Source organism: Neofelis nebulosa, chromosome 1, assembly GCF_028018385.1.
Source record: "Neofelis nebulosa isolate mNeoNeb1 chromosome 1, mNeoNeb1.pri, whole genome shotgun sequence".
Classification (NCBI taxonomy): Eukaryota; Metazoa; Chordata; class Mammalia; order Carnivora; family Felidae; genus Neofelis; species Neofelis nebulosa.
The window spans coordinates 223,942,619-223,958,017 of NC_080782.1; the positions used below are offsets into that span (position 1 = coordinate 223,942,619).

Consider the following 15,399-nt stretch of genomic DNA (forward strand, 5'->3'; position numbering starts at 1 on the left):
GATAGCACTCTCAATTTCTTTTTAATGGATATAGATCAGTATAATGCTTTTTTTAAAGACAGAAACTGCCTTGGGAAGATTTCTCAAAGTAAAATGAAAATGAAAACAACAACTTTATGATATATAAAATCCACTGGAAGATAATAAGTAAATTATTTTATCAGTGCAGAATTGCAGTTTGTTCCTAAAACAAATAATCCAGGCCCAGGTACAATGGAAGTCAGATATTTGTTCCACAACCAAAAAGAAAAAAAACCCTAACATTTACAAGGGTTACAAATATTCCAACAAAATTTGGACTCCTAAAGCAATGATTCCAATAGCTTCTTATGCTCTTTAATTTTTTTTTTTAATGTTTATTTTTGAGAGAGAGAGAGAGAGAGAGAGAGCAAGAACAAGCTGGGGAGGGGCAGAGAGAGAGGGAGAGACACAGAATCCAAAGCAGGTTCCAGGCTCTGTCAGCACAGAGCCCGACGCAGGGCTCAAACTCACGAACCGCGAGATCAAGACCTGAGCCGAAGTCGGACGCTTAACTGACTGAGCCACCCAAGTGCCCCTACTTCCTATGCTCTTTAAAAGCTGTATGTTGAAAGAATGTGAACAAAGTATGAATATAATCCCCACAAAAGGGAAGAAGAAATGACAGTTGGATAGTAACGTTTAAAAACCCTTGTGTTCTACTATTACAGTTTGAAAGCTAACAAATCAAGGATAATTAGACATCTGCAGTATAGGATAATATAGCAAACATTGAAAGTTCAAGTGGCAATTTAAAATTTTCTTCACTAATATAGTAGACTAAAATTGCATTCGTCTACGTAAGTTATTAATACTGCTGATGCTTTTTAGAATATCCAAAAACACTGTCCAATCTATATCTACTTCCTCTCTACTTGTAAATTAATATGAATAGCCACCATAATATTACACAACTCTCTAAAAGGTGTTAGAAGTAGAGAGTGCAGGCCACCAGGAATATAGCTAAATCCATGATGAAGCTTGAGCTGACAGAATGTTACATAAAGAATAGATTAAATACTCAAAATGAGTAACATGAAAAGTTACTGCCTTATTTTGAACCCTCAAAGTGGTGTATGCTCTAGCTACTCCAAAAAAAACCCAAACAAACAAACAAAAAGTAACTGCTCTATCTAAAAATGCCTTTATGAGTAGCATGGAAGAAACTGGGGGACTTTTAAAGGCTGTGTATATTTGAAAGGTCAGAGGAGATAACCCTAAGTTTTCTCACAATACTAAAGAAGTCTTCAAAGAAAAAGTCTTGTGTACTCACTACTCATACAACTATGCTTTCCAGTTAACTGCACTTCATAGTTACCATTTATAATCTTGATCCACATTCCTTGTACTAAAATACATAATCCTGGGCTACTGAAGCAATCAGAATAAGGCCCATTTGTCCAACTCTGCTCCCCTTAATTACATGTTTTCCCACATACAAATGAACAGCATTCAAATATTGTCTTCCAAGGTTTTTTCTAATCACTGATTAATATCAACTGTAGCCCAAATATACAAAGGAGAAAAGCTGAAGGCTATAAAATATAAAGACCCCAAAAAGGCACAGAGTAGGATCAATGAGAATTATGCAAGTATCTATAATCTACAGGGAGAAAAGGTCCAGAATTGGTGAAGAATTTGTGTGTGACTATTTTTTAAGTGAATTTTTTTCAATAAACTGAAACAGAGGAGGAGGAGGACACACATGGCTGTGTCATATGCATGCATAACACCACAAGTACAGATACTGTTACAACAGTTACAACTGTTACAACACTGACTGTAAACTGGGGACTCATTTCATAATCATTTCATAATGTACAACAGATTATTTACCTTGATGCTTCTTTAATGACATTTTGCAAAAATATTAGTCTTGTTTGTAAACTGCCTTGCACATGCTTCAGTAAAGTGAAGATTCTTTCATATTCTTAAAACAAGAGAAGCAAAGAAAAAAATTAGTGGCTTTTCTATGCACTCTTATTCAATATTTTTCTACTGCAGTTTACGGTATCAAGATATGCTAAACCAAACCAAAATATTCTACCACTCATTAATACACATATTTCATCATATATCAATCAAGATAAAATAACTTGGTAAACACAGAAGTTTTGGTAAAAGTTCCCATTAAGGTATCAAACATAAAGCTTACAAAGTACGTGACTAGCTTTTGGTACTGGCCACTGAAAAAGCAGCAGCAAGTAGCCTTTATAAAATTGCATACTTATAATTTAAATTCTCAACTACAGTTAACAAGATGGGGAGGGGCATATGGAGACAGAAAAAATGGTTAAGAGTGCTAGTTCAGTTTCAAGTTTTCACCTAAAATTCTGCCAAGGACTATAAACTCCTAAATGGCAAGGGCTGTCTTACCCACTTTTGAACCACCCATGGGTGTTCCATTAAAGCACATGGTCCGTCAATCTGTCAACATTTTGAATGGATGTCATAATACTGAAATTTTATGCCAAAGTTCTTTTATATTCATTTCATAGATTGCTTTTATAACTTTACGGTTTTGGCCTAAACACATCCCTGCTCACCATCATAGTTTAACCCTTAAACACAGTGGTAGACACTATGTCAGGAACTCTACAGAGATGAAACTATTTAATATTCGCTACACTTTTGGGGGTCTGCTGCTACATTAAATTCCAGTTGCTGTTTAGAAGAATACTCAAGACTACGGGTTCCTGTCATAGTAGGAACTATGCGTAATTTGTCTGTGTGTTCTTCAAGCTCTGCTCTCAGTCCCTCCTGCTTACCATATCTACACCATACTACTTTGGATATAACAGACATTTAGTGTTTGTAGGCTGAATAAAGATCAAATCTTACATAGCTCAAATGCTGTTCAAAACTGATCTAGAATCAGGTATATGTTTCTAATTAATTTTTTTTTTTTTTTTTGAGCCCACACAGATATCAAATATGGGGTTTGCCTCTAATTATACATACTTCTTCCTGGCTTTCGGATCTCTTTCATTATTTGTGCTTTTAGTTCAGTGTTGACCTCTTCATGGCTTCTGCAATGCATCAATTTCTTTCCTTTGTTGAGTGAAGATGCTGGTATATTCTCTTCAGGACATTGTTCTTTATCTCTTGGCTCCTCGTGATTTTCTAAATATCCACCAACAGTGAGGTCATTAGTTCCTAAATGGTCATGACCAAGTGCCTCTGTATGATTGGTGGGTCGTTCCAGTAAACTGGCTGGAGAAGAAGCTGAAAATTCAGTATCCATAGCATTTGGTGTAATATCTGATGAAAGTTGGTCTGCAACATGATTTTCAACCACATCATCTATTGTCGAATCATTAGTGGCTTCCGAAACTAAAAACAAAGATAAGAAGAAAAAATTGACATGAGCCAACTTCAAAGCACACAGTAAGAAAAAAGCTACAAATAATATTACAGCAAATCACAACTAATCTCCTTGATGGATGCAAATTAACAAATAGTATGATACGGTTCTTAAGATTTGCCAAAGAGATGGTGGGTTTCAATGTGAAACATTTACAGTATTTACAAAATCTGTTAAATTTTTGCCCTTAGGAAAAAAAATAAAAGCCAATTTCACACAACTTTTAGTTCTCTGCTTTATTCTATGGCAATTTTATTGAACAAGCAGATTTCGAATGCTTTAGGGGAACATATATGACCAAGATTATCAGGGTTACCCTTTCCTTAGAGAGTCCTAACTCATTCCAACTTACCTCTGCCTTATACAGTCTACTATCATTTAGAGGCAAAAGTAAACACAGGGAGTCCAAAGTGTTCAATATTCTGCTGGGAACCCACTGTCAGACAGGTCACTTTACAGTACACTCTTTTCTTATAACCACTCATCCAGTCTTTAGTTGAGCAACGCAGAACAGTGCCCACAGCCTGGTGCCCACTGCAGTTCATCAGATTACTGGACTTAAAAAAGCTTGCAAACACTTGCCCCCCACAGAAAGCAGCTGAACTGTAAGTTCCCTGACTGCTCACCAAACCTCCAGGACACCCGCTGAAGTCATCTCTACTTCCCTCATTTATCGTCCAAAGGTAAACTCATGCCCACCAAAAGCCCTCAAACTTCTGACTCCCTCCTAAATCCCCATCCGTGATTTGCAAATTTTCCTAAATATTCTCTGTAACGACTCCCGCTTTAACTGAAACGCAGCTCTCTGACAAAGAAACTGCTCTTCTTTTCAGACTTGGAGTTAGAGACTGCTTTCTCTCAAACACTCTCCATGGACTTAAAATAAGGAGGTACAGTCACCGATTCCTTCACCTTCCAGTGCCACTTCAAGTTACTTCCTCCCTGCACTCGTATAACACTCTTGCTCTGATAAATGGGAGGGAGGAAGTAGAGGCCACTACACTCATCCTCTCTCTCCTATCACTGTCTTTACTGATCTCTAAGGCACACCTCTCTGGTCATACCTGGCTCACAGTCTTCCTCCCACCCTGATGTCCCTTGGGCATTATCCTAGATCATTACTACTCAAAATGTGGTCTAATACAAGCAGTGTTCGCACCATCAGAAAGTTGGCTAGACATGTTCACCTTGAGCCCTGCCCTAAACAATGAATTCAGAATCTGCAGTTTAACTAGATCCCCTGGTGATGCAATGACACATTAAAGTTTAAGAATTACTGTTGTATGGGACTTCAGTGTCTAAGCAGATCAGCTGCCAAGAACATGGCCTCAATTCTTTAATGTCTCACCTTGTTTGGCTGTCAAATCAAACACAAATTCACGGGCAGAGGAGCATAACCCTTATCCTTGCAGGACTCCTGCTGTCGGCTCTGTAACAGCCAGACTCTTACTTCAGCATCTCCTCCACTTTCTCCCTCCCAATGAGCAGATCCTACCTTCTAGATTCCTCTTTCTTGTCTATCCAACTTATATCCCATATGCATTACTTTTTACCAATGTCCTAAATTCTCTCGTTCTGTTGTCCTCCCTGCCAGGCAAAACCCCAAATCTGCCGACTCTATCTGCTTGCTCTAGATGTGCATTTGGAATGATGAGCGCTAGTGGAGAAACAGGACCCAGCAATCTTATTACAACATTTCCTCCCTCTCCCACAAAAGATCATTCTAACCTTCTCCGCTCTCTTAACATCTCGGACTTTCCCAACCCCTGCCTCCCACTCAGGAGCATACATCACCTCTCACTTCACAGAGGAAAGGAAAGCAGAGCTGTGAAACAGGAACTTCCTCCACCTGCCACTGTTCAACTTGTGCCCATACCCTTTCTGCTTCACTGGAAGTAGCATTCTTTCTTCTGGGCTCTGGACCACTCCTGTCTGCCTTCCCAGTGATTTTGTGGGAGCAAAACTGCTCTTGCTAAGGGAGCCAAAGACCAATAGAACTTTTCTAATCCCTTTGACTGACCTGTTTAAGAAGCATTTGAAACCACCAACCACTCGATTCTCTTTCCCTTTAGCTCTCACGACACCAAATTCTTCTCATCTCCTATTTCTTGGATTCTTCTTTCTCAATCTTTCCTGAAACTCATTTCTCTCCTTAACTTTGGCACTTTCAAAGTTCTGTTCTAGGCTTTTTCTTCTCATTGTTTTCTTTGGTGTGATTTAATTCACTTCAATTGGGGCTAAGACTGCCTCCTGCACCTCCCTCTTTATCCCAGTCTCTTCTTTAGTTCTAAACTAAAATATCCATCTTCTACCTTAGGATCTCCATGTGGCTAACTTAATAGGCACCTCTAAAATCACTCATCATCTGCTCTTCTACTCCACCCCGTGACCCTCACCTACCAAGCATCTCTCAACTCTCTTGCCCTGACTCCAACATCCAGCCAGTCGTCATCAAGTCTTTACTGATGTGTCCAAGTATTTCTCAAATACATGTTCTTCTCACAACTCCACTAGCAGGTCATTAGCTCTTCCCTGGGTTCCTTAACTGCTTTCTGTGCATCTAATAATTATTTAATGGCATCAAATATCCTATCAGTGTTCACAATCTCTAATTACTTTATATATTTTCTGTCTGTGGAGGGAAGTTTGATTTTGTTTGATTCAGGGTTCAAATCAGGCCTGCACACTGTCATTGGTTTATAGGTCGTTTAACTACCTTTTAATCTATAAAATCCTTCTGTACTTCTCTTTTTTTCTATGCATTTTTTCTAGAGATACACATATCCCATATTCTTTGTCTTACAGTGTCCCACCATCTGGATTATGCTAATTGTCTCCCTATTTTGTCATTTAATATGTTTTCCTATCCTTGTATTTCCTATAAATTGGTAGTTAGATCTAGAGGCTTGATCAGGTTAAGGTTCGATTTCTTTCTTTTTTGTTTTTTGGCAAGAGTATTTCAGAAGTGATATTGTATAAACCCTTCAGGAGTTATATAATATTTGGTTCTCTCCAGTTATAAGCCACAAATGATCACTACCTATAATTAATGATTCCATTAATTTACTAAGAGTTCCCCTACATCCATTCTTGTTCTTCCCTAACAGTACTCTGCCCAGGACAGTCAGCCTGGTCTTTATAAAATGCTAACCAGATGAGGTCACTAGCTTCTCAAACCTTTCAAAGATCCTCATTGTCCTTAAAGTCTGGAATCTTTACAATGGCCTCCAAGGCCCTCCATGATCTGGCCTCAACCTATCTTTCATCTCTCATCTTACCTCACCCCCAACACCTTTGCTATACTAGAGTTCTTTCAGCCCCTTAACTGCTTCTCTTTACTGTATACGTTTGCACAGACTCTTCTTATACTACTACTATACACACAGTATGCAGCAGACTGCTTAGCAAGACTACTGAATGCACAGCTTTACTGAAACAACTCCCATTCATCCTTCCAATGTTGGCTTAAACGTAACTTCCTCAATAAAGTGCCTTGACCCCACAGACTAAAATCCTCTTGCCACATGCTTCCAAAACATACTTGACTTCCCTTCTGAACATTCACCACACTTCTAATGAAATGTTCGAGGACTGTCTTTCCTCATTCTAAATGGGGACAGAGATCACTATTGTCTCGTTCACTGCGATACCTCAATGCCTAGCACTGTTTACCATAGCATATGTATTTAATAATTAGTTGTTGAAGTTACCTGTAATTGAAAACCACCTTTCTATGGGTATTGAGAACATCCCTATAACTGTTATTTTGAAATACTTAAGGCTTATAAATGATATTTAGATCATGACAGCTATAATAAAGCATAATAAATACATGAAATGTCCAAATGTTCACTAAAAGGACTACAAAATGATTACACGCTAATTTAGAATAAACAATTATCTTCTCTAGACACTCTTAGACTTTATCAATTTTTTCTATACTTTATTACAAAAATCCCTTCCCCACACAAAAAACAAACAGCAGCAAATAATGTTTATTTTTAAAAAACTCTTACTTTTATGAAGAGGAAGGGGTTTAATAAGATCTGGCTGTGCTTGAGTCATAGGTACAGGTGGTCCTTTTCCTCCAATATGATTGTTCACAACTGGATTCTGTTGTCTGCCTCTCAGCAGTGGAGACATACAGCGACGTCTTTTAGGGATCCCTTGCATATTTGGTTCTCCAGGTCGTTTATGTTTATTTTGAGGTCCAGCCACAAATTCATCTGCTTCATCTATCATCATACCCTATGACAAAAGAGAATATAATTTCCCTAGATTTACATATAGTTTTTAAATGGCACAACTAATTCCAGTTCCCATTAAAGCAACTAGATTATAACTATGTTAACATTTATTAGTCTACCAACAAAACAGCTTCAGCTTACTTTACTGAAATTAGAACTGTTAAATCCACAAATAAATTATACAATGGAACGTTTCAAGCTTACCTTTTTATCTAGCTTAAATGGGTTGCCAAATGTATGCAACCTTCGAGGCTGATCAGGATCAAGTTCTCTTAGTGGAGAAGGTACTTGCTTGAGGTATTCCTGGTAATTCCCCATTTGTGCTATAGGAACACTGTGCACTTGATCTTTTCAAACAGAACAGAGCAATAACAAAAGTTAACCTCACTGAAATGATACTCTGTTTAATTATCAAATAATACCTTCTTATATTTGAATGCTATCTGGGGTTATCCTAGGCAGTCTTCCCTTCCCATATATGCAAAATTGGTTTGTCGTCATAAATATTGTGACATAAATGAAGTCTTTGAGATTTTTAAAATAAAATTTGAAAGAACTGATTTTACCTTCTAAATAAAACAAAAATATTGCAGTTAATTTGAGTATATAGAATAAGCAAATATGTGTTAACATTACCATGAAAAGGAATGTCTCTTCTATTATATTCCAAATAAGCAGAATTTAATTATAGCAGAATTTATAGAAAAGACATATCACATATAGATAACCCTTTTTATATAAAGCTATGGTGGGAGGGGTCCCCAGATGGCTTAGTTGGTTAAGCGTCCGACTCTTGATTTCGGCGCAGGTCATGATCTCACAGTTGTGAGATGGAGCCCCGTGTCGGACTCCGCGCTGAATGTGGAGCTTGCTTGGGATTCTCTCCCCACCCACTCCCCTCCCCAAAGTACGCTCGCGCTCTCTCGGTCTCAAAATAAATAAATAAACATTTAAACAAATACGTAAATAAAGGTATAGCTGGAATGCTTACGTCAGAGATGGCAAAGAGTTAAATTCTCATCTGACTTGATCTGTGGTCAGTGCCATGGGTATAACTGAAGGAACAGGACATGTATTCACCATCCAAGTTAAACCACCAGATGCTAGTATTGTGTATCACAAGAAAATGATTGTGCATGTGTGGACCTGTGTGTGTGAATGCATGAACAAAGCCAAAAAAGATACTAAGCTGCTAACAAAGGGTGTCACCTCTGGGGAATAAAATTTGGGGGAAACAGTGATGGTAGAAAGAAATTCTGAGAATGAGTGACGACTCACTTTTTACATCATTTGCTTGAATTTACAAAGAAAATGAGATACTACAATGCTTTAAAAGCTACACTACTATACTATGTTTTTTCAGTATAAAGAAATTCATAAAAGAAACACCATTATTGAAACTATGATCCAACCTTCATCCTGTCCTTTAAGAAATCTGCGGGTGCTCTTCAAAAGATTAGATCTCATTCTTGTTAAGTGATCCAAAAGATTCCGCCTTGGTATGTCATACGCGTTCCTAAATGTCTGTGGCTTCAAATCCTATTGAAAAACATTCAAAGGCAAATTTATTTTCAAATATAGAATTAAGAGAGACTAAAATCTCTAGCCTGCAGTAAAGGTTTGGAAATAAGATATACAAGTCTAATTAGCTTTAAAAATAGAATAAAGAATTATGATGCAATCTTAATATACTGTTTTGGGAACCAGAGGATAAAAATTGGTAGTGAACTTACCAAATAACTCAAATTCACATCTCTTCAAGATTTTATTATATATTCTGCCTAAGGAAAGTAAGTATCTTATAAAACAAATTTCTAAATTTTAAAGACTTTGAAAATTTAAAGAAAAAGAGCTTTGATTTACATACCATAAAATCACCCATTTTAGGTATACAGTTTGATGAGTGTCAGTAAATTTACAGTTGTGAAACCATCACCACAATCTGGTTTAACAGTACTTCCATCATCCCACAAAAGTTCTTTGTGCCCATTGTAGTCCATCCCTTTTCCTATCCCCAGGCAACCACCGATCTGCTTTCTGTCTCCCTACATTCCATTTTATAAACGGAATTTTGCTATATCAAATCTTTTGTATCTAGCTTTTTTTCACTAAGGATGATATTTTGAGATTCATTCACATTGTTCATGTATCACTAGTCTGTTCTTTTTTACTCCAGACTAGTATTCCATTCTATGGATAGAGCATATCTTTATCCACTTTCCATTTGATGAACAGTTTTCTTTACAGTTTTTGGCTATTATGAATAATGCTACTATGAACATTTGCATATAAAGCCTTTATATGGACCTACATCTTCACTGCTCTCATGTAGATACCTACAAGAAGAACTGCTAATTATATAACAAGTATAGCCAGTGTAGTGGATGGGAAGTGGGATCTCATTGTAGTTTTATTTTACATTTCCCTAATGACCATTAAGGTACAGCATCTTTTTACGTGCATGTTCAATCTGTATATCTTATTTGGTGGAGTAACTGCTCAGATATTTTGCCAATTTTTAATTAGATATTTGTCTTTTTATATTGAGTTGTAGGAGTTCTTCATGTATTTTGATACATATTCTTTATTCTGTACATACTTTTCTCCCAGGCTGTAGTTTGCCTGTTCATTTTACCAAGTTTCTTTTATAGACAAAAGTTTAAATTGTTTTTTGATTTTTTTATTATTTTTTTTTGTAAATAAAGTTTTATTGGAACCCAGTCACACCCATTCATTTACATATGGTCTATGGCTGATTTTTTTTAGTATGAAATTTATTGTCAAACTGGTTTCCATACAACACCCAGTGCTCATCCCAACAGGTGCCATCCTCAATGCCCATCACCCACTTTCCCCTCCCTTCCACCCCCCATCAACCCTCAGTTTATTCTCAGTTTTTTTTTTTCAACATTTTTTTTTTTTTTTTTTTTTTTTGGGACAGAGAGAGACAGAGCATGAACGGGGGAGGGGCAGAGAGAGAGGGAGACACAGAATCGGAAACAGGCTCCAGGCTCCGAGCCATCAGCCCAGAGCCTGACGCGGGGCTCGAACTCACGGACCGCGAGATCGTGACCTGGCTGAAGTCGGACGCTTAACCGACTGCGCCACCCAGGCGCCCCTATTCTCAGTTTTTAAGAGTCTCTTATGGTTTGCCTTCCTCCCTAATTTTTTTTTCCCTTCTCCTCCCCCATGGTATCCTGTTAAGTTTCTCAGGATCCACATAAGAGTGAAAACAGATGGTATCTGTCTTTCTCTATATGACTTATTTCACTTAGCATCACACTCTCCAGTTCCATCCACGTTGCTACATAGGGCCGTATTTCATTCTTTCTCACTGTCAAGTAGTATTCCACTGTATATATCAACCACAGTTTCTTTATCCATTCATCAGTTGATGGACATTTAGGCTCTTTCCATAATTTGGCTATTGTTGAAAGTGCTGCTATAAACACTGGGGTACAAGTGCCCCTATGCATCAGCACTCCTGTATCCCTTGGGTAAATTCCTAGCAGTGCTATTGCTGGATCATAGGGTAGATCTATTTTTAATTTTTTGAGGAACCTCCACACTGTTTTCCAGAGTAGCTGCACCAGTTTGCATTCCTACCAACAGTGGAAGAAGGTTCCCATTTCTCCACATTCTCTCCAGCATCTAGTCTCCTGATTTGTTCATTTCAGCCACTCTGACTGGCATGAGGTGATATCTCAAGTGTAAAAGTTTAAATTTTAATGAAGTTCAATTTATCAAGTTTTTTATGTATGTACCTTTTGTGTTATATTTAGAAATCATCAATGACCCCTGAACCCAATGTCATGAAGACTTTCTCCTGTTTTCTTCCAGAAGTTTATAGTTTTAGTTTTTACATTTAAGACCATGAGCACTGGTAATGTAAGGGTCAAGTTTATTATTTTGAATATGGGTATCCAATTGATCCAGCACTATTTCTTTTTTTTTGTTCATTTTGTTTTTACTTTATTTTATTCAGACTCATGTTAGTTAACATATAGTGCAGTATTGGTTTGACGAGAATTCAGTGATTCATCACTTACATGTAACACCAAGTGCTCGTCTCAACAAGTGCGCTCCTTAACGCCCATCACTCATTTAGTGTGTCCACCCACCCACCTCCCCTCCAGCAACCCTCAGTTTATTCTCTGTATTTAAGAGTCTCTTGTGGTTTGCCCTCTTGTTTTTATCTTATTTGCCTTCCCTTCCCCTCTGTTCATCTGTTTTGCTTCTTAAATTCCACATGAGCCCAGCACTATGTCTGAAGAGATTGTCTTCTTACCCACTGAATTATTCTGGCACCTCTGTTAGAAATGAACGGACTAGGGGCGCCTGGGTGGCTCAGTCGGTTAAGCGGCCGACTTCGGCTCAGGTCATGATCTCACGGTCCGTGAGTTCGAGCCCCGTGTCGGGCTCTGTGCTGACAGCTCAGAGCCTGGAGCCTGTTTCGGATTCTGTGTCTCCCTCTCTCTGACCCTCCCCCGTTCATGCTGTCTCTCTCTGTCTCAAAAAAAAAAATAAAAACGTTAAAAAAAAAAAAAAAAGAAATGAACGGACTATACGTGTGAGGGCCTACTTCTAGACTCTCTTCTGTGCTACTGCTCTGTATGTTTATCCTTATGTCAACAACAGAACATGTTGATGATCATTACAACTTTACAGTAAGCTTCAAAATAGATAGTGTAAGTCTTCTAACTTTATTATTTTTTTCCAAAATTTTTTACCTATTCTAGGACCTTTAACTTTCCATATACATTTTAGATTGGCATGTCTGTTTCTACAAAAAAAGGCTACTGAGATGAAGAATTTTTTTTTAAAGTAGGCCCCACGCCCAGCATGGAGCCCAGTGTGGGGCTTCAACTCATGACCTTGAGATCAAAACCTGAGCGGAGATAAGAGTTGGGCACTTCACTGACTACTGAGCCACCCAGGCATCCCTGGGATGAGGATGTTTATAATAATGAATATCCATAAAGTATTTTAAAATCATGCTATGCACCCAAGGTCATCAGTTTAAGTACCAAACTACAGTGAACTCTCCCACTAGCTATGTAACTTTAGGCAATCTTTAAGCCTCTGTATTCTTTCCTTCTTTTTTTTAAGTAATCTTTACATCCAACATGGGGCTCAAACTCATGACCAAGACAAGAGTCAAATGCTCTACCGTCTGAGCCAGCTAGATGCCCCATCTGTTTTCTCATCTATAAAATAAATGGGGACACCTGGGTGGCTCAGTCAGTTGAGCATCCAGCTCTTAATTTCAACTCAGGTCACGATCCTAAGGTGGTGGGATTGAGCCCTGCATCCAACTCTGTGCTGAGTATGAAGCCTACTTAAGATGTGTCTCTCTGTCTCTCTGTCTCTCTCTCTCTCTGCCTCTCTCTCCTGTTCTCCCTAAAATAAAAAAAAAAAAAAAAAAATATTTAAAGAATTTAACAAATAAGTGAATGGGTTGGCTTACTGAGCTATTCATCAATTTGGCATGTATAATTTTTTAATTCTAAAATTCACTCATTCAATGATAGTATTAATGATCATTAGTCTACAGAGGTATAGAAGTATTCCTAAAGTTTGGACAAACTAAATATCAGCTAATAGAAAATGTGATTTATTCAACAATACAACAGAATATATCCAGAGCAGTATTAAATTCATAGAACTATTACCTTATTGAGCAAAGCAACCTGGAACCCAGTGTATTCTTTCATATTAAGGTCTAGCAGTCTGTGAGGAACATCCTCTGAAATTCCCTGGAGCAACTGTTGAAAATCTTTCCTATAAGCCATTGATAAACCATGTGATCGGCTTCGGACTTTAATTCCAGTTTCCTGTACTACTTTTTTGCCTACAGATCCGATGACTCGATCAGATTCTATTTTGGCCTAAAGTAAAAATAAATAAGAGTTGGTCTCGACATAATCTAAATTAATAAATTAAACACTAATAGCTTTGGTCTTCTATAAATTAAATACATATTTATATTTTAAAAGTATGTAAGAAGTTAAAACCTCAAGTAGCACAGTTTATGTCAAGTTCTTGGTAAACTAAATATAGCTTAAATAATAATGTCTTACAGTTTTAAATCACTATAATAACCTTCCGGAGCAGGGCAAACAAAAACAATTCCAATTTTATTTTATTTACTAATAGCCACTACACTTAAATCATGAAATGTTTAAGTGCATCCTAAATGAAAATATGTATTTCTAAATCAGAGGTGATATAAAATTAGGGGAAAAAATCTCATCAATATTTACTTAAAGACACTATTATTAGCACATAATTAAATCTTCACAGGTATAACAAAAAGTGATGTAGTTTTTCACTGACAACAAGTAGCAATATTTTGACTCTTTCCAACCTACATCTCAATTAGCAGTTAAAGTAGTGATGGCAAAAATACCGGAAAAATAATGCATTCTATACAGTAGTAGTATCTTGGCAGTCTAACTGCATACTGCTTGACTACCAAAGAATCTATTACTGTGATATGCCCCAAATGACAAAATCAGCGTTTTCAACAAATATTTCAAAAGAAAGTCCCATTTTGAAAGAAAAAAACTACAGGTTTTAAAACATAAAGCAAAAGAAACTGATTTTTAAGAAAAGCAACTTTCTAACATACATTTCTCAAAAGAAAACATAACGAATGTTCACAGAATTTCTAGGACACTAATGAGGCCACTTTCATAAACTAGGAATTATTATTTGAAATTAACATTCCAAAACAGCAAACCACGTACTTGAGACTGAATTATGTTAATATATATGTGGTTTTAAAACATATAATGTATTCATATAACGTAATTCCATCAGAACCAGGAGAACTAACATTTGCATTGAAAACCATTCAAAATACTTAATGGTTCTATTTCTTAACATTACCTGTTGACTCAACTTTTTGAGGTATGAAATGACACTGTAACTAAGTCCATATTCCATACTGTCTGCTATTAGGTTAGGTGCTCCCATCATTCTAACAGCTTTCTTCAAAGGCTATAGGAAAAAAGAAAATATCACTCAATCCTAAACTTGTCAAAAACTTATGGCTACATGTATTGTCAGTTTTGAAGATTTCCCAAGAAAGACTTTCTTCTTTTCTTCAATAAGAGAGTAACATGATCATATTTGTATTTCAGTGAAATGTTTGCCTTAAAAAGGACTAGAGGCTATATTTTACCAACACCCGGGCAAGAAAGGGTAAAGTCCTGGACTCCTTAGTATCATTGGAGATACTAAGTTTGGAAGAAATGGGGAAGATACAGATCACAGAGGTAAATTTGATAGAAATTAAGTAGTAAGTGAAAAGAAGTCAAGAAAAATGGAAGATTTCTACTTTGGGTAACTGAGTGGGTTGTGGCTCAACCATTCACTAGCTTTGTGACCCTGGACCAAGTTATATCACCTCCCTGTGTCTGAAGTTTTCTTTTGTATAACAATAATAGTATCTACTTCATAGGGTTGCCATGGGATTAAATGAACTATACATGTAGAGCACATATAAAAGCATCTGGTACACAGGAGGCATTCAGTAAGTGCTAATCATTACTACTGTTACTATTAGCTGAACTGAAAAATCAAAACAAGCTCAGAGGGAAAAATAAGAAGGAAAAGCCAGTTTACTATTTGCTATGTATAGTGTAATACTTTTCAATTGTAAGGAGAGCCCAGTCGAAACCACTTGTGCAACGAAAAAAATCACCAGTATATTTGAGTGGGAAACAGTCAAAAAAGGATGACAGCCATTCACTGACACCAGAAAGT

General features: G+C 37.1%; 1 protein-coding gene across 2 annotated transcripts in view; it reads right to left on the reverse strand.

Annotated features, from left to right (window-relative positions):
- INTS6 (integrator complex subunit 6) overlaps positions 1 to 15,399 on the reverse strand; it is a 92,735-nt gene that overhangs the window by 3,295 nt on the left and 74,041 nt on the right. For both annotated transcript variants that reach the window (XM_058686361.1, XM_058686366.1), the window contains 7 exons: positions 14,521 to 14,631; positions 13,302 to 13,517; positions 9,042 to 9,168; positions 7,834 to 7,976; positions 7,399 to 7,630; positions 2,980 to 3,351; positions 1,855 to 1,948 (listed from right to left, as the gene is read on the reverse strand). In XM_058686361.1, coding sequence (XP_058542344.1) covers positions 1,855 to 1,948; positions 2,980 to 3,351; positions 7,399 to 7,630; positions 7,834 to 7,976; positions 9,042 to 9,168; positions 13,302 to 13,517; positions 14,521 to 14,631 — 1,295 coding nt within the window. The remainder of the gene's footprint in view (positions 1 to 1,854; positions 1,949 to 2,979; positions 3,352 to 7,398; positions 7,631 to 7,833; positions 7,977 to 9,041; positions 9,169 to 13,301; positions 13,518 to 14,520; positions 14,632 to 15,399) is intronic.